The 27,917-nt window shown below is 61.5% G+C and overlaps 1 protein-coding gene across 1 annotated transcript; it reads right to left on the bottom strand.

The window, feature by feature from the left end:
* Positions 1 to 954: 954 nt before the first annotated feature.
* ALDH4A1 (aldehyde dehydrogenase 4 family member A1) lies at positions 955 to 27,406 on the bottom strand. The gene is made up of 15 exons (XM_041766262.1): positions 27,090 to 27,406; positions 18,709 to 18,802; positions 18,042 to 18,134; positions 14,109 to 14,156; positions 13,140 to 13,295; positions 11,993 to 12,142; positions 11,692 to 11,766; positions 10,477 to 10,664; positions 8,112 to 8,185; positions 5,868 to 6,064; positions 5,661 to 5,708; positions 4,738 to 4,890; positions 3,968 to 4,089; positions 3,129 to 3,247; positions 955 to 2,522 (listed from the first exon to the last, which is right to left on the bottom strand). Exons 1-15 carry the CDS (start codon positions 27,152 to 27,154, stop codon positions 2,410 to 2,412), a joined length of 1,695 nt encoding a protein of 564 aa, XP_041622196.1. The 5' UTR covers positions 27,155 to 27,406; the 3' UTR covers positions 955 to 2,409.
* Positions 27,407 to 27,917: the final 511 nt, after the last annotated feature.

Genomic DNA, 27,917 nt, shown 5'->3' with positions numbered 1-27,917 from the left:
TCGGGGGAGGACAGACTTGGCTTTACGTCCCAGGGATAGGCCCTACCCTTGGCAAGTCCCCTCACCCCCCGCACCGGTTTCCTCTTCTGCAAAATGGGAGCACGGCAGCATGTACTCCATCGGGCTGCTGGGAGCGAGAAAAAGTTCTCCAGAGACACAGAACCAACAGAGTACACGCAGATTTATCACGAGGGAACTGCTCGCACAATCGCCAATCCTTGGTGAAGGCCAAATCTGCAGAGTAGCTCAGAGGCCTGAAGACCCCAAGAAGAGACGCCTGCTGAGCCCAAAGGCTGTCCATTGGCAGAATGTCTTCTCGCTTGACAGGGAGGTCAGTCTTTGCTCTGTTAAGGCCTTCGACTGATTGGATGAGGCCCACCCCCAGTATGGCTTTACTTGGGAGTCCGCAGATTGAAATGTCAATCTCATCCAAAAACCACTTTCATAGAAACATCCAGAATAACTCAGATTATTTTAGTTAATATTTAATGATTTAATTCGTTTCACTAAATACCTGGGCACCGCAGCCCAGCTAAGTTTTCACACAAACTTAGCCATCACAGCACAGTGACGGTGGCTGTTACGACAATGTATGTGCATAGGTGACACGGCTGAATCATCAATTCTGCATCTGGCATTGTTCTAAACAATTACATGAATCAGCTCAGTCAATGTCACAACGATCTGTGCGCGTGGACGGGTGCATTATTACCCCCACCTTACAGATAAAGAAGGTCAGAGAGGTTGCACAACTCTTGGAAGGCAGAGAGCTGAGATTCGAATCCAGATTTGAACCCACCTGACTCTAGAGTTCCCAGACCTCCAGCACGTGTTCCCAAACCCCAGTGCGCATCCTTCCTCCCATCACAACGAGGGCCATGGCCAACATACCAGCCCCTGTTTGGAGAAGCTGGCCAGCCCCGGCCACCCCCACCAGAAAGACGGCCAGTGTGATTCAGTAACAAGCGTTTATTAGGTGGCATCAGAGTGAATCCGACTGCCACCTCCAGTGTAGGATCAGTAGAGCCAGGACACCCGCAGCATCTCTTGCCGGCTGACAGCCCTGGCCTCTCCGGGGAGCAGTGAGGAATTTGGAGGAGGGCAGACCCTATGCCCTGCCCGGGCAGCATTACCACCTGACCACGGGCCACAGTGCACAGCCGGGGTGCCCGGGGGCCAGCCCATGGGGGAGCTCCCTGAGGAAGGGCCAGTACTCTTAGGGCCCATTAAAAACTGTCCTCCAAAGTCACCCCTTATGGATCCCCAGCCACCTGCCATCCAATTAGCAGGCTGATGTATCTGCCAACCGGCTGCATCAATGGGCCACCGAGGGGCCAGTCCACACAGAGCCACCTCTGTGAAAGGAGGGACGGTTCTACGGGCAATCCTTGGCCCAGGCCTGATGGGAACCCAAGGCTAGGTCTCGGGGCCGGGAGGAGCTGGGAGCAGTCTCCCTGGGCCGGTTCCAACAGTGAGTGGGGACTGAGCTCCCGCAGGAAACCCCAGGCCAAGGCAGGCTGGGAGTGTGGCCTCTGCAGAGGTAGAGCCTCGAGCTGATGGAAAGCCGAGATTGCACAGAGGCCCACCCAAGATCTTCCAAAACCACCACCCAAACAGGAGGGACCACCAAGTCCTGCGCTCGGTGGGAAGCCCCTGCCAGCCCCCCAACCCCACCACAGGGCGACTGCCGGGAATCACAGGGGCCTCAGCAGAGCACAGACAGCAGGCGAAAGGCACACAGGTTCTAAGGCATATGGTCAGGCACGGGTACCCCTGGCCCAGGCGGGCGTGGGCCCACAGGCAGTGAGGAAGGTGGGCAGCCCCCCCCCACCAGAGAGGCCCACGCCCGCTGGAGCTGGCAAAGGCCTGGCAGGCAAAGGCTTGGCAGGCAGAGATGGGGATCATCTCCTGGGGGCGCCCCCAGGACCTGCAGGCCACCCTGGGTCACATCTCATCCTGGAGCCCCAGAGGAGCCAAGGCCAAGAGTCTCTGCAGATGCTCAGGCTCACCGTGGGGGCCCAGAGCTGCTTCCTTAGCCCCAGAGGATCCTGGGGGGCACTCTACTGCCGTTCCCCAGGTCCCCAAGCCGCCGGGCCCAGTGTAGAGGAAAAAAGACACATGGGGAAGAGGCAGGGCACAGGTCACACCTAGCAGATCTCTAGGACAGCCGGGAGACGAGGGGGGGCAGCCGTGCTCCTGCCCAGCATGGTCTCAGACCAGAGCCCGCACCTGCCCCCGAGGGGCGGGACAGGCCAGGATACAGCCCAGTGTGGGTAAGGGGGCGGGTCTCGGCCCCGGAGTGGGGGTCGTCCCCCGGGAGCAAGCTGCAGGGGCTGGGGTGGGGCCAGTGCACAGAGGTCGGCCGTCCGGACAGACAGGGGGACGGACAGCAGAGGCGCCCAGCGGGGCTCACTGCATGTACGAGTAGCGCCAATCGCCCAGAGGCTCGTGGGTCTCCTTGATGACCTGGGGCGATGTCCACCGCAGGATGTAGTGGGGCCCGCCCGGCTTGTCATTGGTTCCTGTGGAAAAGACAGCTCCGGTTTTCCCCTGACAAGGTAACAGCAGCTCCGGGCAGCAGGCGCAGCAGGCGGGAAAAGGAGACAGGACCACCAGCACGCGCAGGAAGCGGCTCAATGGGAACTAAACCTGTTCAGGAGCCCAGGGTTTCCGGGGCGCCCCGGACGCCTCGCTCCCCGGGTCCGTTGCCCCGCCCATGAGCACTGTGGGGAGAGTACTGCACGGGGAGCCAGGAGTCCGGGTTTCTGGGACCTCAGCTGGGTCACCGCCCCGCCCCAAGCCTCAGTTTCCCCATTTATAAACAGGAGGAGTTGCACCGAAGTGACCCGGAGCATGGTGGTAAAGCGCGTGGTGCCAAAACCGAAACGCCCCACCACTTCCCAGCCATGTGCCCCTGAGCAAGTCACTCCACCGCCCCGTGCCTCAGTTTACCCCTCTGTAAAATGGGAAGCAGCACCGTACCTTCCTCAGCTCAGGAGGTTGTTGAAAAGGGTCGGAGCTAGCCCAGAGCTCCCAGTGTTCCTATTACTCTGAACACCCCAGACATGAGAGGTCGAGAGTCTCCTGCCAGGGACCCGCCTCCCCTCTGGAAAGGGGGACCCACTCACCAGAGGCTCGGGCCCCCCCAAAGGGCTGCTGGCCCACCACAGAGCCGGTGGACTTGTCGTTGATGTAGAAGTTGCCGGCCGTGTTCCTCAGCATCGTGGTGGCCTCCCGGACGACGTCCCTACACGGCAGGGCAGCGTCACGAGGGCAGCCCAGCCCACCCCGGCAGCCCAGCGGCCGGGGCCCACCCAGAGGCTCTAGGCCCCCCGGGAGCTCCTAGAGCCTCAGCGCCCCCTCCTCCTCCGGAAAGTGGTTACTTAGCACGGCCCCTCGCAGGGCGGCTGCAGGAGCTGAAGGGCAGGATGGGGGTCAGGCTGCACACACTCAGCAGTGGCCTGTCCTCGTCCAGTTTCCCTGCCCCTCCCTGGGGACCTAGGGAACCCCCAGACCCCCACCCTGCCCCCAGGTTCCAATCCCAGCTCCACCCCCTTAGACGTGGCAGGAGCTAGTGCTGCGGAGGAAGGAAAAGCCACGTCTCGGGTTTAGCATCCTGGCACCCGGGCTCAAATCCGGCCTCTGCAAGACGGGCGCTGTGCCCTGGCCCCGGAGCCCAAGGCTTCTGCTCTGCAGCACGAGGCAGTGACCTTGCTGAGCCGGGCCCCATCGGACCCGGGGGAGCTGGTCAAAGGCGGGGATCCTGCAGCCCCGCCCCTAGAGACCTAGTTTCCCCAGAATCCGGGTTTCAATAAAGAGCCCGGCGGCCTCTGCGGCCCGGTGCCTGCCTGCCAGTCAGGGCAGGTGAGGGCAGGGGCGGCCTGAGTACTGGGATCCCCGTCCAGAGGGCGGCGCGGGGCCAGGTGCCGCAGGACAGCAGGACGGGAGGAAGGGCGCGGCCGCTCACTTATCCTGGGCGAACACTGCCCCCGTGAGGCCGTAGCTGGTGGTGCTGTCGACCAGCCGCAGCGTCTCCTTGTACTTGTCGTCGGGGTACACGTACACGGTCAGCACGGGCCCGAAGATCTCCTGAGACAGGAGCCCCAGGGTCAGGCCGCGGCCAGACCAGAGCCCCAAGGCCCCCAGACCCCCTGCTCTGGCCTCCGCCCCTCCCCCGTCCCCAGCTCTGCACCTGCCAGAAGGGCCAGGCACCTCCCGCTGGGCTTCCCAACCCGGCGAAGACCCAAGGAAATTCCTGCTCCCCCCCCCCTCCACACACACACCCCCGTGCCAGCCAAACCCACGCCCGAGAGCAAGACTTCCGGCAGCAGCTGGCAGGGAATCGCCTGGCAGTATCACTGTCCCCAGCCTGGGCAGGTGCTTTGACCCCCTTGGAGCCTCAGTTTCTCATCTGTATAATGGGGGAAATGACACCCTCTCTTCCCAGTCAAGTGACCAGCTGTGGCCAGCCCAGAGCTAAATGGGGACAGTGGCCCCGGTGGCCACGGACAGTGGAAGTGCTAGGACACCGCCAGGGTCAGCAGTGTCAAGGAGAGAGCACTGGGTTTGGGGTCAGGACGCTGACCTCAAGGCCTGGCTCCGCTCTCACTGGGAGCGAGACACTCCCGTCTATGAAATGGGATACCACCCCCAGAAGGAAGCCACGTGCAAGGGTCCCGCGTGCCCCACACTCCGATGGGGGACTCCTCCAGGCCCCAGGCTGCCTGCCCCAATCACCTCCTTCATGATGGACTCCTGAGGGTCGTTGCTCTCGACGATGCAGGGCTCCACGAAGTAGCCCACAGAGTCGTCACACTTGCCCCCGGCCAGGATGGTGAGGCTGGGTGAGGAGCGGGCGTGCTCCAGCCACTTCTTGATGCGGCCGAAGGACTAGGATGGGTGTGAGAAGGGATGTCACAGACCGGCTGGGAGGCCACTCCCAGCAGCAGCGCCCCCAACACACTTGTCCCCTCAAGGGCCGACACTCTGGAATGGGGGGGCAGGGAGGGGCAAAGCCAGGGCCTGGCTAAGGCACAGCAGACGCAAGGGCAGGCGTGCGTGCACACTCATGCGAGACTGTGTTGTCTGCGGCAGAACCACAATTACACTTACAGAAACACAGCACACACATGAACGCACACATACACACATGCATGGTCACAAGTACGTGTCTGCACGCACACCTGTGCTACGTGTGCACGTATGAAGGTGATGAACACATGCCTATACACTATGAACAGACACATGGACACGTGTGTGCACACACGAGGTGCATCCGTTTATGGAGACGTGTCTGTTTATGAGAGTGACCCACACGCACGCCTACACACCAATATCAGTGTGTTCGTGGGCATGCACGCACACGTGCACGCACGTCTGGGCTCACGCTGCAGCCATGCAGGCCTATCTGTGCGTGCATGTGAACGTGCACGCCCGGGGGCTCGTCCAGCCTGGGTGGAGGATGTGTGGGAAGCGAGTCCTCTGCTCAAGGAGGTGTCTGCCTTTTTCCGGGCATGGGCTGGGGGCATCTGGGCGGCCATCGGACCTTCTTGCCCGAAGCAGTGGGGCTGAGCCCCCGGTCAAGGCACCCGGGGCCTCCCCCCTCTCCCACCCAGGGCAGGGCTCGGGCCCCAGAGGGCCTGCGTCTTGGCATCCCGTACCTTGGCATCAATCACTGCGGAGAAGAAGGTCCCGAAATCCTCTGTTGGCTGAAGGCAAGGGAGGCAGCAGAGAGCTGGAGTGGCTCTAGGCCCGAGACAAAGGGAGCCCCCTCCCCGCACCCCCTGCCGCCCGCCCCGCCCCCGCCCAGGAGCCTCCAATCCCATCAGCCCCCCGCTGGGCCGCGGCGGGGAGGAAGAGGCACTCACGTCGCCCACTTTGATCCTGCCGTGCTCCTCCAGCAGCCGCCCTTTGATCTGTGGCCACAGCGACTGCGGCACGTAGAGGCGGGAGCACGCTGAGCACTTCTGGCCTCCGTACTCGAAGGCCGAGCGCAGGGTCCCGCTCACCACGCTGCCCACGTCGGCCGAGCGGTGCACAAAGTGGAAGTTCTTGCCCCCGCACTCTGCAGGGGGAGGGGCGTGAGGGAGCCGGCTTGGGGGGGGCTGCACCTGTGCGCAGGTGTGTGCAGCCCCAACCCCGGGTCACAGCGGGGCACCGGCGGGCCAGACCCATCCCCACCCTATGGCTGGGGAAACGGAGGCTGGGGCAGGGGTGCTCCCACCAAAGAGGCAGAAGGACCGGGATCCGAGGTTCCCAGGAGCCAACCCAGGCCTGGAGGCGGGCACAGCTTCCTCGGTGCCTCCCTGACCCCTAACCCGGGAGAGGACAGGGAGGGGTCCACTCCACGAGCCCCTCTTCCACACCCAAGGCCACAAACGCCACCTCCCTGTTTGCTCAGCCCCCGGGCCCTGGTCTCCTCCCTCCGTGACACATTAGGACCCGGTCACAAAGCACTAACCACCTGCCAGGCTCTGCTCAGCACTTTCTGCGGGCAGCTCAGCGGTTTAACGCCGCCTTCAGCCCCAGGCCTGATCGTGGAGACCCGGGATCGAGTCCTGCGTCAGGCTCCCTGCATGGAGCCTGCTTCTCCCTCTGCCTGAGTCTCTGTCTCTCTCTGTCTCTCATGATTAAATAAAATCTTAAAAAAAAAAAAAAAAAAAAAAGCACTTTCTGCTTTGTCTCACTAAAGCCCCCCAGCAACCCCGTTATCATTCCCATTTTAAAGACGAGAAAACTGAGCGCCTCTCTGGCTGTCAGAAGAACGTGTGACTCTTCATCGCTGGGTCGTGAGTTCGGGCCCCATGTTGGGTGTAGAAATTACTTAAATAAATAAAAAATTAAAACGAAAACTGAGACACTAGAGAGTGGGTCTGAGGCTGGGACGTGTGGGACAGCAAGCAGGGGTCTCCCTCCCTCAGGGCATAGCTCCCTGCTCCCCACCTCGTCAAAGGCAGACTGGGCTGGAGACGCCACAGCCGGCTGAGGGTGCACCTTCCCTGACCCCCCATCAGAGCGCCCACCGGCTCAGGAGGGGGTCCAGACTCCCCCGTGTGCCCCACGTCACCCCCAGGAGCACAAGCGCTGAACCACCAGCCCCAGCTCTGCTGCTGCTGGGCTGCGTGACCCTGGACGCCCCCCCCCCCCCCGCTATGGGTCCAGCTCTTTCCCCAAACAATGGGGTTCTGTGAGCCCAAGAGTTTGGGAAACACGTATCAGACCCTCCCCTGAAGGTACACGATGCCCCGAGAGCATCAGAGGCTCTGAAGCCCCGCAGACAAGGAATCTGTCTTGCGCCAACGCAGCGACCTCCTGGACTACGCAAGTGGTGTTTGTGGGATGGAGCCTCGCGGAGCTCTCGGCCCCCTCGGCCCTCGCCTCCCTGCGCCACCTGCACTGGCCCCGTGTCTTCCAACACAAGCTCATCCCCACCTCGGCCCCCACCTGGGCTGTGCACGCGTCACGCAGCCGCCGCCAGACCCACGTGGCTATTTACATTCACGTTAATTTAAATTAAGCAAAGCAAACCACTCTCTTCCTCAATCACACCAGCCGCCTTTCAAGCGCCGACGGACACATGTGGCTACCGGCCACCGGCCCAGACAGCACGGACACGAAACACCTGCGTCACCCCGGGAAGCTCTACTGGACACGGCCGGCGCCTACGACAGTTTGCCCCCCAGATCTTGGCGAGACTGGCCTCCCCTCTGTGTTCAGGTCTCAGCTCAGAGGCTCCCTCCTTGAAGGGGCCACCCCACGGCCCCCCTGGCCTCTGCACACCTGTTCCCTCCTTGAATTCTCCGCAGCCCCCTCGTCACTGCCCGGTGGCATCATCTCTGCGTCCACCATCTGCCTCCTGCTACTGAACACAAGCGCCTGAGGGCTGGGTCTGCACCTCTCGCCATCACGGCAACCCTGGGGTCCAGAAAGTGCCTACGGAGATGCTTCGTATTTTATTTGAATGAATGAAACATTGCACATTCCGGGGCACCAGCGCCTAACACAAGCCCCAGGATCCAGTGCAGCTGCGGCTCTGCTCCTGGGGCCCCGCACTTCTCAGCTCCTGCAAGGCTCACCCCACCACAGGGAGGGCGCGGGAGAGGGACCCTTACCTCCGGCCAGGCGTGGGAAGGTGCGGAACCGGTCTAGGTTCTGGGCCACCTGCTTCCACAGGTGTTTGAAGGTGCTGCAAGCAGAGGACAGGACGAGGGTTAGGAAGTGAGGCTCAGGTCCCTGAGACAGTGAGGGTCCTCGGGGGCTGGAGAGCAGGCCCTACCGGAGGAATGGGCCCCAAAGCCCAGCAGGTGGGATCTGGGGGTCACAGCGAGGGTCGGGGCTGGAGGGGAGCTGAGCAGGCGGGGGCAGCTGCAGACAGGCTATATCTGGGGCCCGTGGGGAAGGAGCAAGGCCAGGCTTGGTGGCAAGACGACGCAGACAAGGCCAGGGGTCCCGACTCAGACACTCACGGCCATGGACCTGTGCTCATGACTCAACCTCAAACTGTGCACCTCATCTGGGAACCAGAGAGAACCTTTCCCCCACCCCCCGCCCCAGTAGAGCTGGTGTGTGATGGCTCTAAAGCGAGTCAGGGTGCTTAGGTCAGTGCCAGACACACGGCGGGCACCTGGCAGGGGACAGACGCCGCCATGGCTGGGAGGGACGCCCCCAGCCCAGCACCCAGCTCCGGAGGCCAAACCAAGGAGGGTCCTGGGAGAGGGAGCTCAGGCCCCCGCCTCCTCCCGGGCTCCAAGTGTGACCAACCTCAGCGCCACAAAACAATAAAAATGCTAATCACCAGGGAGCCCGCGACACAGTAGCTAATACTAATTTATGACTTTCCTACCTTTAAGCCCGCTGCTCGTCAGAGCATGGCAAATGGGGCCAGGCCCGCTCCGCCCGCTAATAGGCAGGGACCCGTGGGGCCTGCGCTGGCAGAGTGGGTCTTTTTGGAAAACGGTCCTCCTCAGCAATTCTAATGCTGCCATCACCCCCGGCAAACCCTGGCGGGAAGGGGGGCAAGAGAGCCCGAGGCCGGGCAAGGAGGACTGGAAGCCACCGCAGGTGTCCCCAGGGGACACCCGCAAGGACCCCCTAGTACAGACCCCGACACCGCCATCCCGACGACCCTCGGGAACCTCCAACTCCAAGTGACCGGCAGGTGACTTGTCACATTCACCCACGCCTTCCGGGTGTCTACCTTCTTGCCCTCTGGGCCCCCTCCTGCCCAGAGCCTGGACTCCCCCCCCAACACCCCACCCACCCAGCCACTGATCCAACCCCGCGGCCCGGTGATCACGTCTCCCTGCCACTTGCTCATTCGAATCCATTCCCACCGTCTCTACCCCGGTTCAGGCCTCTGCTGGCCCGTCCCGGATGTGGACAGCCTCCCCACGGGTCCCCTGCCTCTGGCCCCCGTGACTTATGCACACAGCAGTCAGAGCGATCACCTGGGACAGAAGCCTCGAGCGCGGGGGCTCAGGGGGGCCAGGCCAGGCAAGTGACCAGGTATGCAGAGGCCCAGGGCCAGGTGAGGGTGGGCCAGGACCGGAGCACACTCCCCCCCCCCCTGCCCCCAGCCAGTGGTGCCACGTGGACATGCAGGCCCCGAGTGGGGCAGGTTCTCAAAAACAGCCTGAAATCTCAAAAAGATTGCACAAATCTCAAAATCTTTGCACAAAACTGTCCCCAACCGTACAAGGTTGGTTCATCTCAATTAGGAGTCAAAGAAGACAGAGCCTCCCCACCCCACCAGGTCCAACTAGAGAGCCCCCGTCTGCAATCTCTGCTTGAAACAAAACCGCTTCATCCATACCCTGCTCCCAACCCCTTGGGGATAAGGCCCAGACACCCCCATGGCCTCACAGGGCCTTACAGTCACGGGACTAAACCCCCCCAAGGGGCAAGACTTGTCCACATGCTCACGGGACATACACCTGCTCATTACTGAATGGGGGGTCACGATGGAACCACCTCCTGCCCACACTCCAGCCACACGGAACCACCACCAGCTCCCCGAGCACAGGAGCTTCAGCCTTGGGGCCCTGTGTGTCCTGTTCCCTCCCCTGCAGCACCTTCCCCACCGCCTCCCTGCCTGGCTAGCTCCTCTGCCTAGATACCACCTCCTCCAAGAAGCCTTCCCGACTCTCCTCCTCGGATTCCTTCCAAGCTCCCTCCTGCCCTTCCCAGAAGTGGCATCAAGATCAGTATCACCAAATGTCTAGGCTGCTTCCAGCCCCGGAAGGTCCTCCCCTGTGAACTCACCGGACCCTCACAATTGCTCTGGGAAGCAGGGACCATCATTGCTGTTGAATGGGTCAAGAAACAGAGGCCCAGAGAGGAGGCGTGGGCCACCCGTGGCCACGCAGCGAGTGGGGGGGTACGGCCAGTGCCCGACCTCCAGCTCCTGCACCGAGGTCATGAGGTGGGTACCTGGTGAACGTCCCCGTGCCCCCCGCCACACCCACCCCAGGGACTTACGGCACGCTGCCTGTGAAGTTGATGCCGCAGAGGTGCTCGGAGCTGGTGACGGTGTCACCAAACGTGGGCCCGTCAGCTGGCACAAACTGGATGATATTGGGGGGCAGGCCAGCCTCCCGGAAGACGCGGTAGACGGCATAGCTGGCCAGCATGGCCGTGTCGCTGGGCTTCCAGAGGACCACGTTGCCCTGTCCGGGAGGCATGGTGATGACTCACAAGGCCCGGGGCCGCTGGCTCCCCCGACTGCCACCCCCTCCTGAGGCACAGCCATCTCTCACGTGGAACCCCCAGGCCCCTCGAGGCTGGAACGTCCCCTCCTGCTCCAGGCGCCAGGCACTGCGCTCTGAACACCCTAGCCAGTGAGACCGCACCCTGCCCCCGTGCTCCTACACCCTGGCCAGGCCCTTCTGGAAGCCTGTACCAACTGGCGGGGCCAGCACCCCTCGGGCAGGTCCGTTCTGCGTGTTTCCGTGTTGACGGGCGCTCGCTGGGCAAGGCCAGGCAAGTGCTTGCAGAGCTCTCTCTGCACGTGTCCTGGGTGAGGACACGTGGGCACCTGGGCGTGGGCACGGCTGGGCAGGAGCACCCTCGGGAGCAGCCAGCGACCCCATGTGGGGCTCAGGGCCCTGCCACCCTCCCCCTCCCCCTGCTGCCCCTCCAAGGGCAAGGCTAAGCCACATGACCCCCCACTGGGCGGGAGCTCAGGAGGACGCAGCGGCCACCTTCACCCTGACGAGGGCAGTGGAGCCGGGAACCTGGAAGCTGGGCCTAGATCTTTGCTGTGTGGTCACTTCCTACATCTGGGAGATCACTCGGGGCACAAGGGGGCACTGGAAAGTGAGCGCCATCGCGCCCAACGTTCGACTACGAAGCCTGCACCAGCCAGACGCGCCCCCCACGCGTGTCCCCCGCGAGGCTGCCCTCCCTGCTCACAGCCCCCTACCGGGAGCTTCGGTAGATCTCTGCTTGGAGGAGGACGAAACCCCCTCAGAGGAGTTCGGGGGCTCACCTGGGGGTCCCCCAGCGCAGCGCAAAGCTGGGGCCAAACTGGTCTCAGGCCCCAAAGCCTTTCCACGGGCCACACTGCCTCTGCCTTCTGGGCGGCGCCCCACAGCCAGGCCCCCGTCATCGGCCGAGGCAGGAGCGGGGGCTGCACGTCCCCCACCCCCTGCCCACCCCCCTGCCCCGATCTCACCATCAAGACCATCCTCTTACCATCAGGGCCGGGGCCCCCGCCAGGTTGCCGCCGATCGCCGTGAAGTTAAAGGGGGAGATAGCCGCCACGAAGCCCTGGGGGCGGGGGGGGGGGGTGAGGACAAGCTCAAGGCTCCCGCAGGCCCCTGCCCACCCCGCCGCCGCCCCTGTGGGTACCTCCACCCCCGGTACACGACGCTGTTGGTGCTGGGCGGCCCCTGCCCACCCCGCCGCCGCCCCTGTGGGTACCTCCAGCCCCCGGTACACGACGCTGTTGGTGCTGGGCGGCCCCTGCCCACCCCGCCGCCGCCCCTGTGGGTACCTCCAGCCCCCGGTACACGACGCTGTTGGTGCTCGGCGGCACGCTGAGCGGCTGCTGCCCCTCTAGCTCCAAGGCAAACTTGGCGTTGAACCGGAGGAAGTCGATGAGCTCCGCCGCCGCGTCAATCTCCGCTTGGATCACCGTCTTACCCTGCGCACAGGACAGCCCAGGGTTCAGCGGGAGACGGGCCTCCCGTTGGCCCTGGTCCAACACCGACCGTGCGCCCACAGGGATGAGAGGGGACGGGGTGGGGGTCGGGGGACTCCGGGCCGCGGGAACCCCCAGATCAGGGCAGCCCCTCCTTGGCCCACAGGGTCACTGGCAGCGGTCACCCTGCCTGGGACCTGGAGCGCCAGCAGCTACAATACCCTGGCCACGCTTCCTACGAGCCCCTGAGTCTTTAGTTAACCGTGGAGAGTGTGTGTGTGGCTCCCCGGGGACACTGGGGCGCACAACCACCCCGGGGGCTGCTGAGAATCACGAGGCTCTCAGCCGGTAAGGAGCTGTGGCACCACCTCCGGGGGGCACAGGGGGCCCTTGGCACAGGAGGAGGAGCTGGCCCGTGCCGGGCAAGCCCCCTCCTCTCTTGGCTGCCTTCCCCCCTTTGAGCTGCTGCTGTCACCCCCCGACTCAACATGCATTCAGCTGAAAAGGTAAACCATGTATCAGGGGCACAGGACTCCGGGGAGACATGCTGCAAGGCCCCGAAGATGGAGAACAGCTAAGATAGGATCAGTTTCTCCAAAAAGCTGGTAAAGAGGTGACACACACACACACACACACACACACACACACACACACACACGACCTCATTACACCCAACAGGATGTGAGCCACAACTGACAAGCAAACAGCAGGCTGCAGGAGCACAGGGGCCGTGTGAATCCTTTTGGACAGAGAAGATTCTGGAAGCCTCACAGAGGAGGTGATATCTGGGCTGGAGCTCAAAGCATTCGAACCCGCCGCAGCCCACTGGAGGTGTGAGAAAGCCCACAGCCTGGAGGACAGCACAGGGCCCCGAGGACATCTCTTGGTCTCCGGCACACAGGGCACGTCCTGGCACCAGAAGCAGCCCAGCTGATGTCTGCTCAATGGGGGGTTATGACGGCCTCCCCTGCACCCCCGACTGTGCCCTCGGGTACCTCACCTGTCCCACCATGGTCTTGGCTAGGACCTCCGCCCTGCGAGGCCCACTCAGCATGTCGGCTGCCTTCAGGAAGATCTGGGCCCGGTCTGCAACGGGCTTCAGGTCCCACTCTTTCCTGGCGGCCAAAGAGGCCTCGATGGCTCTGTTGAGTAGGGCCTAAGGAGGAGGGAAAGGCGCAGGGCTGTCTCCCACGGCACGAAGGGGCCCAGAGGAGTGCTCGAGGGAGACTGGAGGCCACTCTCCACCCAGGGCCCCAGGCTCCTGTGGCCCCAGTGCTGCCCACACAGAGTTGCAAACACAGCACCCCATCACCTGCTGGTCCACCCCAGGCCCTGAGCCCCCTGCTGCCATCTGGAGGTCTGAGGGACCTGCCATGTGGGTCAGCATGCCAGGGACTTGGCACTGACTCCCTCAGCCGTTAGACCAGCTCTGCTTGCTCGTGTGGTCTCAGCAGGGCCTCACCTTATTCCTGGGGCCCCCGACCCACCAGCTAGAGCCTCCAGCCCTCAAGGTCAGGTGCCCAGCCTTGGCCCTGCCAGGCCTGAACCGCAGCCTGAGACATCCATCTGCCGCCAGCACCCCTGGTGCCAACAGCCCTCGTTGCCACATGAGGCCAGCTTCCAGACCCCCTGCCACAGGGCACCCCACCCCTCTGGCTGACTCTCCATGATGCCGATTCTCTATCTGGCTTTGCATCCATGGTGTTTCCAACGTCCCTGACTCAGCCTTGCAGAATCGACTCCCCTTGGATACCGGGCTGCCTTGCGGCCATAGGCATGTCAGGGGATGTCAGCCCTGGCCCACGCACTCTCATCCGGCTCGAATTAACCCTGGCGGGCCTGGCCTTGTGACAGACTCCACCCCCACCCCGTGGCCAGAGAGAGAAGCAGCATCTGGCATCCACCTCCATGTCAGCAGCCAGCAGGGCAAGAGGGGCAGCGCCCCAACCCAAAGTCACCGGGGACTTACCTTGTCCGCATAGCAGAACTTGGCCACCTTGTGTCCATGGTTGAAGGGCTGCAAGGCGAGAGAAGAGTGAGGTCATTGCCCAGGAGGGAGGGGCCAGGGCAGGTAGGGAGGTGGCCGGGCTCAGAGCTCGCCTTCCAGGTAAGAGTCCTCCGCACACCTGCCCTCTCTCCTCCAGACCCCACACCGATCTCTCTGACTGAAGGGTTACAGAACACCTGCTGCTCGGTGAATAAGACAGTTCCTGCTCTGGAAGGTTCACGGTCCCAGAGAAAGGCACGCACCGCACAGTTTTTCAGAGAAAGTGTGCACTTTATGGTCACGCAGACACGGGTTCCCGGCCCAGCTCCGCCGCCTACGTAAAGTGAGCTCCTCCTGTGGGAAATGGGGACCCCCTGCGTCCACATGGGGAGAGGGGCCGGATGAGCTCACAGGTGAAAAGGCTGCCGGAGCGGGTGTGGCGCGTGGCTGCGGCTCTGGAGTGGGCGCTGTCACCGCAGGAGGCCCCAGTCGGTGTGCTAGAGCTGACCCTGGCTCAGGACGTCTACTGCCCCCTCCCCCCCCGAGGGCCCGAGGGACAGAGCAACCGCTTCTCCAGCCCCTGGCATGGGACCCAGGTAAGCTCGCCTAAGAGGGAAGACCCTCCACAAACATTTGCAAACAGAATCCGGCAGTGCCAGGTGCTAGCGTGAGCCATAAAGTGGGGAAAAATTCTTCTTTTCAGTATTCAGTATATTTTCAGTATCCAGTTTTCAGTATTTTTGCCACCCAGGAGTCTGCCAATGGGCTGTCTAGGGGCTTTTCACTAACCACAGGTGCTTGCTGACATTTCAACTCAGGTCCTCGGCTGCACCTGCCACATTCCGTGTGCTGGACGACCACGCGTGGCCCGTGGCCGCCGTAGTGGGACAGCGCCGAGACTGATCGTCGTAACTCCAGAAAGTTCTACTGGGCAGTGACGGTCTAGGGCTAAGGAGAAAGTGGCCCTTTCCCCTTCATTTCAACCCCTAGCGGAGTCAGCTGTATCCTGTCCACCCCTGAGACTGGGCTGTGATGCGCGGGGGCTGAGGAGGCAGCGAGGAGCCAGGCCCTTCAACTGAGGGTGCCCCAGTGGGCTGCAGCTCCCCCACGCCAACAGCATGTGCTGGCGACAGAGCTCGCACCTCCCATGCCTGCGCTCCCCCGTTTACCACGTGGCCAGGTCCCTGTGGCAACACGGGCCATGAAAATGGGAGGCCCCCCAGGATGTATCAACATCCTAGCTGCCTGGAGAAACAGCTGGCATAGCCCCCGAGGAGCCAAGTGAAATGAGTGACCCCAGGTTGTGCCCCCAGGACTCCAGGCGTCAGGCCCTCTGGTTGCTGATCCAGTAGCAGGGGCTCCAGGAGGCCTCCTGTGGCGACTCCTGCCCCGGGCCATCCTCAGAACCCTCAGAGCTGGGGACCCAGGGTCCTTATCCTTACCCAGCCCGCACCTCCTCGGGGTTCCACAGGGACAGAGCCAGAACGTGCCTCCCCCATCTGCAAAGGGGCCACCCCTTTTACTCTCCCCCAAATTACAGATCTAGGAGTCTCCTGGTCCATCCAAAGTACAGGCCAGTCCCTGGCTCGATAAACCCAGAGCAGGTGGGTTCTCAGGCTAATGTCATCACGGGGCTTAGCCCACCGTGAGCCCCTAAGCCCCCTTCTGGGGAAAACCCTCAAGAATCCCAGAAGATGCTGTGTGGACTCCTCCGGACATTCCTCACCTGTGGACAGGACTCACCTAGGGGCTGGGTGCAGCATGGCCATCAGGCTAGTGACACCACACAAAACCCACGGTGCGCCTGCAGGAGAAGCAGGGCTGGGCAGGAGAGAGCCTCCCGACACCACGGTCACTGACTCCCGGAGGTTCAAAACAGACGGGTCTGGGCCGCGTGCTTTTTTGGATGAAAAACTAGCTGCAGGCTCTGAGCTGGAGACGTGGGAGGGCTGGGGCCACGGCAACATCTGTTCACTGCGCGCCCACAAGCCCCAGGTACGTGCAGGGGTCTGTCCGCCCACCCCCGACAACAACCCCCCGCGGCACGACTGCTCCCCCAACTCACACCCGAGAGAGCTGAGGTGCAGGGAGGTCAGGAGGCCCAAGGTGGCATCCCCGGCCAGCGGGCAGGAAGGGAAACTGGGTACAGGGGCCTCCTTAGGGCAAGTCGGGCGGCCTGCAGCGGGGCCTCAGGAGGACTCAGGAGCCCGGCCTGAAAACTCGGACTTCTCCCTCTTGCCTCTCTGCCCCCCGGAGCTCCCAGCCCCCCGAAGCCAGGTGCCCGTTGCCAGTTCGCAGGTCCAGGGCCGTGAACCCGAGCGGCCCAGCTGGGGTGGGGTCCCCACGCCTGGGCCAGGCAGCCTCAAGGAGTAGAGCCACACGCTTTCACAGGTGGCCACCTGCCACCACGGTGGGGCAGACGCTCCACGGACGAGCACCAGGCTTGTCCATGGGGACCGGCACTCCTGGGCCTTCGTCCCGGGCTCTTTCTGGGCTTCCTGCATCCTGGCTCCCCCCGGGCTCTCTCGTCACCTTCCCACCCCTAACTCCCCAGCCGCCCCCAGGCCCCGGACACCCATGGGTCCAAGTCTGGACTCCCAAGTTCCGCTGCGCCCTCGCCCTTTCACTCTGCTGTCCTGAAAGCAGGACACATTCATTCTCTTGTGACGAGCAGCTTCTCTTTCTTCCATAGCGGGGGTGGGTATTTTGGTTTAAGCCTTTCCGGGCTAGAACCGTCAGGGCCACACAAGAGATAAAAAGCGATGGGGTGGCTCCCCTGCCTGGGGTTGGAGCACGGCCGGCGCTCCAGGTACCCGATGGGCAAGCCGCAAACTTCCATTCAGCCTCGAATCCTGGTCACGATCCCCAACTCTTCGAAGAGCAGGTCCCTCCCGCCCCGGAACTGACGGAGGGGCGAGGCACCGGAGCAGGTGCCACCCCTTCACCGTCACCGCGGACCACAGGCCCCTGGCACCTGCTGTCCTGAGTCTTGCAAAAGCCCTGCCCAGGGAAGCACTTAGGCAGGGGGCCTGAGGGACGCGCAGGCCGTTCTCCAGCTGGGCCCAGGGGGGCAAGGGGGGCAAGGGCGGCGAGCAGAGACAGCCGGCACCGTATGCCAGGGTGGCAGGGAACGGGGACCCCAGAGGGCAGCCCGCGGACGTGCTCAGGCACACGGAGCCTTGCAGGAACGTCCGCCTCGTGCGGCCACACCTCCCCACCACCCAGAGGAGCAGGACATTTGAATCCGTACGTGAAAGCTCCTGTCGTTAGGTTTGGAAGGGAAGCTGCGGGTGTCCAGCTGGAACGGACGGAAGAGCTGCCCCGGGAGCAGACCCGCAGGGTGGGCGCTGGCATCCCCAGGCGCTGGGCTCTGAGGACGTCCTTGGCCTGCTCGCCGTGGCCCCCTGAAACCCCTGTGTGTGAGACTGAGACTGCTGTGGGGGCCCCACTGGTCACTCGTGCGTGTCCTTCCCACACCCTCAGGAGGAATTTCTACCCGGGCCCCACGTGGCTTATTCTCCCGCTGGAGCAGCAGTTGCAGGGCTCTGCGACTGGCCACTCTGGGGAAGGAGCGCCCTGGATTCTGACATTCTGTCCTTTCTCCCCACGCTCTAGGTGGCCAGTGGTTCCCACTCTCCTAACGAGACGCCGAAGCAGGTGCACTCACTGTCTTAACCCCCTCCGGGCAGGCGTGACGTGGGATCTTTCAGGACAATACCCCCAAGACGACTGCTTTTGGAGGTTTTGTGTCGGCGCACAGAATTCAAACTCTGGGAACGGACCACGATCCCCGCCCGGGAGGCAGAGACCCCCCGTGTGTTGCAAGCTTATCTGTTGCCTGAGAGAAGGACCCCGGATTCGGGGAGAAGCGAGCCCTGCCCGCCGCCCGCCCACCCGCCTGCCCGCGGGACTCACCGACACCTGGTACTGCACGTCCGAGGTCCACACCTCCTCATCCCCCACAACACAGGGGATGGCTTCCGTCCGGCCCTTGAGGTCCTTCAAAGCCTACAGAGGGGACAAAGGGGCAGATGGGCACCTCCTCCCCTTCTCTGGCCCACCTGAAGCCCCGGTGCAGAGCCTGCAAATGCAGATGGCCAGGAAGGGGCCCTGAGGTCAGAGGGCATCTGCTCCGCTCAGGGGGCAGCAGGCTTCAGCCCCCGCTCACTGTCACCGTCCTGTCCTGCGGGCAGGCGAGGCCAGCACTGCCAGGTCTTCCCGTCATAAGCAGAACAGAAAACCGTATGTGAAAGGTATGTGACATCACATGATTCTTACAATACTGGCAATTAACGGGACAACGTTCTTCAGCATAAAACGTCCGTGGGCTGACAAGCCCTGACCTGGCCCGAGCCCCCCAGGGGCCCGGCTTGCACCCCCGCTGCCTCCAGCCTCTCCCATCCTCTGGACACACGGCTGGCTGTCCCAGAGCCGTGTTCCTTCCAAGGCTGGGGGCGGGCAGGGGGGCAGGTGCCTTGGGGGTGGTGGCCGGAGGCCCAGAGAGGGGTCCTGGGGGCTGCTCAAGGCTGTCCTCCCTCCCTCCACGCCCTCCCCCCACTGGGTGCCCCCACCGCCCCGTTACCTTCTGGAGCGCATCTCGTTCGGGGCTGCCCTGCGTGAATGCCAAGACTGGCTCGTTGGCCACCTTCAGGGAAGAGGTGTGCTTCCACCACAGCCTGGGGTACAAGGGCGGGAACAGAGGCACACAGGTCAGCGGTGGCCGCCGCACCGAGGCCCTCCACCTCCAACAGTGGGGGCGGGGAGGGGGGGTTGATGGTTCTGGGTTGGCCTAGAATCCTGAAATTGGAGCAAGTACAGAACTGGCCCTGAGATCCAAAACCCAAGTTCAGCAGCCCAGGGGGCTCAGCGGTTTAGGGCCGCCTTCAGTCCAGGGCGAGATCCTGGAGACCTGGGATTGAGTCCCACGTCAGGCTCCCTCCATGGAGCCTGCTTCTCCCTCTGTCTCTGCCTCTGCCTCTCTCTCAATCTCTGTGTCTCTCATGAATAAATAAATAAATAGGGACGCCTGGGGGCTCAGTGGTTAAACATCTGCCTTCAGCCCAGGGTGTGATCCCAGGGTCCCAGGATCGAGTCCCGCATCAGGCTCCTGCAGGGAGCCTGCTTCTCCCTCTGCCTGTGTCTGCCTCTCCCTCTGTCTCTCATGAATAAATAAACAAAATTTAAAATAAAAAAATAAATAAAATCTTTAAAAATAGCCTCCCCTGGGCCCGTTTCTACATCTCTAAGCGAGAACCACCACACGAACCCACATGGCTGTTTGATGTTTAAATTCAATCAACGCAAAACCACTCCTAAGCGTTCTGTACGTGGAGGGGATGGACTCTCCCTTCACTTCCCCACGATGCAGCCCTTCTCCCACCTGGCCCCAAGTTACTGCTGCCTCTGGGCTGAAAGGGCAGCTTCCAGAGCTCGGCCCCCGCTGGGATTCCCTTGGTAACCAGAGCTGAGCTCCAGGGAGGCAAGAACATCCGAGATGTGTGGGCCGTGACCTTGGAGAAGTGCCCTCCTCAGCTCGCAGCCACAGCAGGGGCTCAGGGCCTGACTCCAGGCTCCTCCAGAACTCCTGGAGACCCTGTTCGGTCTTGAACCTTATGACCTCACTGGCTGGTGACAAACTGGTGACCACCGCCCCTCAAGTCTGCGGACAGCAAGGCAGTTGGGGGGCGTGGGGGGCAGCCGGGTAAGAGCCAGAACATGAAGCCATTCGTTCCAGAGCTGGAGCCCCAGCTGGGGGAGTCCTCCAGGCGCCAGTGTCACTTGGGCTGTGAGTGCTGGGGGCATTTTTTATCCTTCCTCCCTGGGAAGGGGTCTGGAGACCTACGGACCCAGCCTGGAAGGCCTGGAGGAAGGACACAAAACCAGGAGCCGTGAGGACTGGTCCTTCATTCTACAAGGCTCTTGGGCACCTGCAAAGTCTCTGGCGCTGCTCTAAACACTGGAGACCAAGACAGCAAGGCCTCGGGCCGCATATGGGGCAGGATTTCTTTTTCTTCGGTGTCCCGAGCTTCTCGCACACCACTCGGAAGAGTAAAGAGGTAGGCAGGACAGAGTGGTGGGCAGCAAAACAAGGTTTATTGAGCAATAGTAAAGCAAAGTTCACTGAACTGTACAAAGCTCCAGAAGAGGGAGGGGACCTGACAGGGTTGCCACCAGAGTTTCTAAATCCGGGGGTTTTATGGGCTCAGTTGGCCGCCTGTTTTAATCTGATCGACCCTCCCTGAGCCTGCCATCCAATCAGCTTTTTGGCATCTATCAATCACAGGTGGGAAAGGGTAGAGGGCTCCCTCCGGAGTGGCAGGAGTGGCATAAAGTCCTTCCGAGGCTGGTTTCCTCTTAGGGCAAGGGCTTTGTCCCCGCCTGCCTTTCTTCCAATCATCCATCACAAGCAGCTAACCTCCAGTGGGGGCCACGGGCAAGAAATAAACACAGTTAGGACAGAGGGCTTGTGACAATGAGTCAGGGCAAGGGCAGGGCTGTTCCAGCCAGGGTGATCAGGGCAGGCCTCTCGGGGGAGGTGTCGTCTGAGGGTGACCTGGGATCTGAGAAGGGCAAGGAAGAACATTCCAGGCCCAGAGGAGCGCAAGGATAAAGGCCCAGAGCAGGAAGCTTGACAGGAAGCGCTGAGAGGGGCCTGGGCGGTCCAGGAGGGAGGAAGGCAGGGCCTGGTTACCCAAGATCTTGTCTAACGAACAAACAGAGTGAGCTGGGCCTTACCCCCCAACACACCTCCCAGGCAGCACCCAGCCCACCCGAGGAGGCCAGCCCCATTCCTCAGGCCTCACCCTTCCCCTAACCAAGGGCAGAAACGTGGGGCTAGGCCAGCCCCCAAACCAGGCCTTTCGCTGGAGAGCTGAGGAGATGGTAACACAGAGCTGTAGGTACGCCCCATAAATTAAAATCCATACCGACCCCCTCCAGACGGTGTGGGGAAGAACAGAGAGGCTGCCAAGGTCCAGGCCACAAGCCTCAACCCCAGCCCAGAAAGCGGGGGTGGTGTGTGTGCCCCCAGGGCCCTCTGGAAGGTTCCAGCAGCGCACCACCCCCAATCAGTAAATCAGATACCACCATCTCCTCTGGCAGCCAGGAGGGTGTCGCAGACAGGGGGTATGGGCTAGGAGGCTGGAGGTGCACGCCCCAACCCCAGCCCGGACCCCAGCTCCCAGGACGTGCAGAAAGCACACCTCCTCCAAGACCTCAGCCCGTTGCTATAAAATCGGCGGGCCTCGGAGTGCCCACCTGAAGAATGCGGGTGGTACGGTGTGCCCTGCAGGGGCATGGCGGGGTTCGAGGTGCTTGTCTTTCCTCACCCCTCCTGCTCTGTATTTCTAAGGAAACTGTCTTCTAGAACGTTACTGCACCAGGAGCGCCTGACTCAGCGCCTGGCTCAGTGGGTAGAGCATGCAACTCTCGATCTCAGGGTCGTGAGTTCACCCACCACATTGGACATAGAGCTTACTTTAAAAAAAAAAAAAGGCAAATTGGTTCTCGGACACCCTCAGGTCACAACGATCAGGGGCTAGCGATCAGGGGCTAGCCCGGGTGCTCAACAACTAGCGCTGGAATCAGCTTAGCACCACATTCCACCCAGCTTAAAATATAACAGCTACCAGCCCTCCTGAGCCTGCTGCCTCCCAGGCAGAAACAGAAACCCTGCAGGCCTCTCCACCTCCCCCAGGGCAGAGGTCCACTGGGACCACAGGCTCACATCCCCCATTGGCTTCCTCTATGCCTGGAAAGTCTCCAAGCCCCGGCCTGGCTGCCCAACAGTCCGAATGTAGGGAACAGAATTCAAAGATCATCCTGAGTCAGAGCAGCCAAAAATGATCCAAGGACGCCTGACAAAAGCAATCCCCCCCCTCTTCTATTTTGGCTCATGGGCCATGTGGGATGAACATGAACACCTTTCCCTCGGCTCCGGGGGAAGGCAGAGAAGAGTCCCTCGCAGAACCTGGAGCCTCTGGGAGGATCCGCGAGGCCCGGGGAGGCAGGACTGCATGCCTCAGTCGTCAGCATACGTTTATTCCACGTCTCAAGGACACAGAGACTGGGACAATGAAATCTGCCTACTTGGCGGCTTCTCATTTCTTCCACAACAAAAAATCGGAATCCTTACTGAGGGCTCGGGGCTCATTTCCCATCACCCCCGCCCCAGCCCACCCACTCGGTCTGCTGCAATCCGGCCACCTGGGTCTTTTCGGAGTCACCTCTGCTTGGGATGCTACCCTCCAGCGCCTGGACGGCAGGGTGGGGGGCATCACGTCATCTCAGAGCCCCATGATCTCCTCACTGACGCTGCTCATCACGGAGCTGTGCCTGTCTGTGCTCCCAACAGGCCATCAGCGACCCCCTACGGCCTGCAAACATTCTGCTCACTACCAGACACACCATCTGGTGCACCGGAGCATGTGAGAAATGCCTTTTTTTTTTTTAAAGATTCATCTATTTATTCATGAGAGGCAGAGACACAGGCAGAGGGAGAAGCAGGCTCCCTGCAGGAGCCCAATGCAGGACTCGATCCCAGATCCCAGGACCACGACCCGAGCCAAAGGCAGCCACCCAACTGCTGAGCCACCCAGGCATCCCGAGAAATGCCTTTTAAAACAAAGAACATGGGACACCTGGGTGGCTCAGTCGGTTGCCTTCAGCTCAGGTCATAACCCCAGAGTCCCAGGATCATGTTCTAAGTCTGGCTCCCTGCTTGGTTGGGAGTCTGCTTCGCCCTCTACCCCTCCCCCCTCATCCTCATACACCTTCTAATAAAATTCTAAAAAACAAAACAAAACAACACACTGATACACCTTTCATGAGACTCATCAAGAAAAAAGTGGGGGTGGGGGAGATAATGAACACCCAAGTGTTGTCAGCACCACCAGGCTCCCAGGACTGGACTCCCAAGCCAGTGCCCTCTGCTCACACCTGGGACTGGCTGCAGGTCCCTAGTGGCCGAGGTTAGCGGTGAGTGGTGACTGAGACCAAGGAGAGGAGGAGAAAGGAAACACCCTTGCTTCATTCAGCTTCCAGATTTTCCTAGCTGTTATATGGGACCTGATAAGGCCAATCCTCCTTATCTCCGAGATAAGGGGCGGTGAGCCGAGAGAAAGTGCTGGGCCCTGGGCAGGTCCAGAAGGGAGCGGCATCAGGCCCAGGCCGAGCTGTTTCCACTTTATTGCCCCGGAAACATCAAGGAGTATTTATTAAGCACTTACGACACACCTGGCACTACGCTAAGTGATTATCTCCTGAATCCAGCTATGAATGCATGAGGAAGGTGCCAGGATTATTATTAGTAGTATTACATATGAGAAAATGGACTTCTGAGATTTCTGTGCTCATGCATGGCTCCGGGGCACAGCCCCACAGAGCAGGACCTGAACCCAGGTCTTCCTACGGCAGAAGCACCTGCAGGCACTCAGAGACCCCTGAGCAGCGGGGCTGTGGTGACAGGTTGGTCCTCCCTCGGGCTCAACATTTCCCAGCTCACCAAAGAGGTGGGTGGTGGCTTGCTGTCCACGGGCACTGAGGGCTCAGCCTAGGGCTGGCCGCTCCATGAGGTCCCTGCCAGGAAAGGAATGATCTAGAGTGGGTAAGAAACCCCCAAGATGGGCAGGTGTCTGCGCCCTTCTCTGCGGCGAGCGAGGTCAACCCCAACAGAAAGGGGTTTGCATCCGGGTAATTAATGAGGATGAAGGGAAAGCACTGGGGGCATCTGAGCTCCACACCTGCCTCTACCCTGTGCTCTTGGGACCTGGATATTCCTGATCCAGGGCGATCACCCATGACAGCCCATGGGTGGGGAAGGGGATCAAAATAATACATAAAGCAACACTGTCTAGGTGCTGAAACTCTCCAAAGTGGTTTCTGAGTGTGAATTCATTTCCTCGCCAGGACAGTCCCCTGGAGTGGCTGCCACTGTCTTTATCCACCACACGGGAACATGAGGCAGCACACAGAGGTTGCATAGCCCGCCCAGGGCCACAGGGCTGCTAAGAGGTGGAGCCAGAATCCAGCCCGTGCTGTCCTCTGGGCCATTCCAACAGCCAGTGGTCAGCACCTACTATGCGCCGGGCCAGGGGCTGGGGACCAGCAGCAGGTGCTTGAGGTATGCTAGTGACAACTGCAGTCCAAGTAGGGGCTCTAACAGCCCCTGAAGCCAGGACTAGGGTCACTTTAGAGTCTAGTTGTTCCTTCACTCAATTAGTCACATCATCTCTAATCCTTTGGTACCCAGCAGGGTCTGGTATAAAAACTAGTAATAGAGAACAATTCACTTCCAGTATAAGCCTACTATGTGCCAGGGCTAGTTCTTCTGCTTATTAAATCTATATATAAATACAAACATGGATCTGGGCTCTTTCCAAGAATTTGCAGAGACATAACCGAGGACACCCCTGATAAAGTCAATGAAGTAGAGAAAAAAGCAGGAGATCAGGGCCAAAGACAGGAGGCAGTCAACTGCGGGCCTGATGTTTACTAGCTTAAGGCCTCAGACAAGTCTTCCTCAATTTCCAAGGGTCTCCATCGTTTAATCCCTGAAATGGGAACAGCGACGCCTACATCATAGGTTGCTGAGGAGCTCAGTAAAATAATGCACATAAAAGGTATGAGGCCGTGGGGGCAGTAAGATAGACAAGTCTATGAAATAAAAAACGACCAAAAAAAAGCATTTGCAGGTGAACCCACCATTATACACTGTTGGTTTTTTTTTTTTTTAAGCATATGTATCCGTGCGTCCTAAATATTTGTTGAATAAATGAAAAAGTAGCCAAACATCAAACCTGCTTTTCTAGAGCAGTGGCTCTCAACTAGGAGCAATTTGGCCCAGGAGACTTTCCGCAGTGTCTGGCATTTTTATATTGTCACAAACTGTGGGGTGCTAATGGAGTCTAGCGAGGAGAGGCCAGGAAAGCTGCTAAACATTCTACAATGCACGGGACGGCCCCCACAACACAGGATTAGCCAGGCTCAGGATGTTAATAGTGCCAAGGTTGAGAAACTCTGTCTAGGGCATTGGGCCAGCTGCTCTATCGAAAGAGGTAACCTGAGCCTTCAGATCTGGTTGCAAAAAAAACGCTTTGGCTCCGCTCCCGAGTCTCTGTAATTAAGAGCACGAAGCTGGAGTCTGACTGTGATTCTAGCTCTCCATTTGCCTTCACTGGCAGATAAGTTTCCCATCTGCAAAAATGGGGATAATACAGTGCTTATCAGCACAGGGCCAGGTCTGTGGTTCTTGATTGCTTGATAAATATTATTGCTATCACAAGCTTTTTTTTTTTAGAATATAGATTGCTTTCTACCAGATACTGGAGGTTTTTATGGCTAAGTACCCACCGCCTGCCCTTAAACTGTAAACTCTCTGAAGGCCCTATCCACCTGTAAGTCCCCCGGGTACCCCTCTCTTCCAGTATCCCACATGGTAGGTACTCAGTCAACACATGAATCTACAGGGCTTCCTCCCCCATCGGGGGCGGGAGGGGGGGGAGTATCAGTGCAGGGAGAAGCTCGCAAAAGGGACCACGCTGGAGGGGTGGCAAGTCTGGCCCCCAACCTTGGCTTGGGAGAGGAATCCTCCCCCGCTGTGCTCCTCCTGTGCCCTTACCTATCAAGCCCCTGCCCACAAAGGACACTGACCCATGCCCAGGGCACCGGCCCCTCCCCCGTACCACCCTTTGGGAAACTGATTAACTCAGGGCAGGGCTCAGCAGTGGAGACCTAGCTGGTCTGGTCACAAGTCCCAGGGGTCAGGCAAACAAAACTCAAACTGGGAGCGGGGGCTGCCCAGCCCTGAAAGGGAGGCCCACCTCCAACATCCAGTCCGCCAGACCTAAGCGTCTCTGGGACAGGGTCTGTGCCCTGCCCACCTCCATCACCCAGTCCGCCCGGGGAAGGGGTCTGTGCCCTGCCCACCTCCATCACCCAGTCCCCCCGGGGAAGGGGTCTGTGCCCTGCCCACCTCCATCACCCAGTCCCCCCGGGGAAGGGGTCTGTGCCCTGCCCACCTCCATCACCCAGTCCGCCTGGGGAAGGGGTCTGTGCCCTGCCCACCTCCATCACCCAGTCCGCCCGGGGAAGGGGTCTGTGCCCTGCCCACCTCCATCACCCAGTCCGCCCGGGGAAGGGGTCTGTGCCCTGCCCACCTCCATCACCCAGTCCGCCAGGCCGAGCCTCTCCAGGTCGGGGTCTGTGCCCCGCAAACCTCCATCACCCAGTCCACCAGGCCGAGCCTCTCCTGGCCTGGGTCTGTGCCCTGCCCACCTCCCCGCACCTAGCCCAGAAGAGCTCCAAGAACATGTGCCACTGAGCGGGCGAGGGTCCGGGAACCCAGCTCCACAGCACGGGGCGTTTGCAGGGCAGGTGCACCCTGGAGCTACACCCTGGCTTCTTCACCTCTGAGTTGCACCATCCACCGCAGTTTGAACGAGCGGGATAAACGACGATCGCGACTACTAAGCCCGGGGGCTGCGCGTGAGCCTCTGTGCAAGGCCCTGCGCGCAGGGTCTCCCTCGGTCACCGCGGGGGGGGGGGGGGGGACCCAGTGCCGAGCCCGGCGTCCGGCTCGGTAGAAGCGCCCCGCCGACCCGAAGGAAGGGTCCCTCTTGTGCCCCGTACTTATCTCGGAAAGGGGGGAGGCGGTCGGAGAGGAAGAGGGAGGTGGAAGTCCCTGCAGAGAGGGGAGAGGAGCCCCGGGGAGCCCCGCGTCGGGTCCTGAATGTGAGCCCGAGGGTGGGGAGCCCGGCACGGGGCGGGGGGGCTCAGCGGGGGCACTTTCCGAGCGTGGCAGCCGGGAGCAAGGAAGGAAGGAGATGGAGGAGGGGGCTCCGCGGGGAGGAGGGCCTGGATGAGCGGCAGGGGGTAGGGGAAGCGGCCCCCGCGGGGAGCCCTCGGGATCGCGGCGGGGACCGGCAGGGGCGCCCTCCACCTGCCGCAGGCCCAGGGCGCACTCACCCGGGGTCCCTCCAGGGCCGCGCCAGCAGGGCACGGCGGAGCGCGGGCGGCAGCGGCAGCAGCATCTCGAGCGCTGCACGGGGCCGAGCACCGACCCTGCGACCCCCGGCGGTTCGCGCACCCGGAGCCCCGGGCGCGGCCGGGAGGCGGAGCCCCGCCCGGAGCGCACCACCTGGGCGGGCGGGGGGCGGGTCACGCGGCCGTCCTCCGAGTCGGGACCCCCCGAAGCGCCTCCGTGCCTGCCCTCTGTTCGCACGATAGCTCCAGGGGAGGGCACCGGAGAGGCCAGCAGGCGACACGGAACAAGGCGGCTTTAAAGGGAGGCAATGACAGCTACACGCTTCCCCCCCCCGTCTTTTATGGTATGGCCCCGCCTGCCTCAGAGGGGCGTGAGCCTCCTCGGCCAATCAGAGAGACGCCTCGGACACCGCGGGCCAATCGGATGGGCGGCCGTGTGGCGGAGCGAGCCAATGAGAGAGGCGGAGGGGGACACGTGGGAGGAGCCGCGGGAGGACCGAGGGTCGGCGCGTCAGGTGCTCTGAGCATCCGCCCGCCCCCGCTGCCCTCGGCCAGGTGCGCGCCGCGCTCCGCCCGGGGCTGCAGCCCGGTGCCTCGGAGCCCGCAGGCCCTGCCTCTAGCCTCCCGCCGGGGGGCACCCAGCCTGCCCCCACCTGCAGGCCTGGCGCTTGGATCAGTCGCCTGCGTCCCCAGCCGGTCCATGCTTACCTTCCGCAAAGCTAGGGGACCTGGTGATGGAGGATGCTTGGAAGAAAGGCAGGCAGGGAAAAAATAAATTAATTAATAAAAAATAAAATAATAAAATAAATT

This window comes from Vulpes lagopus, chromosome 8 (genome assembly GCF_018345385.1).
Source record: "Vulpes lagopus strain Blue_001 chromosome 8, ASM1834538v1, whole genome shotgun sequence".
Lineage (NCBI taxonomy): Eukaryota > Metazoa > Chordata > Mammalia > Carnivora > Canidae > Vulpes > Vulpes lagopus.
Note: the sequence above shows the minus strand (reverse complement) of the source record. Positions and strands in the feature narration are given on the sequence as shown.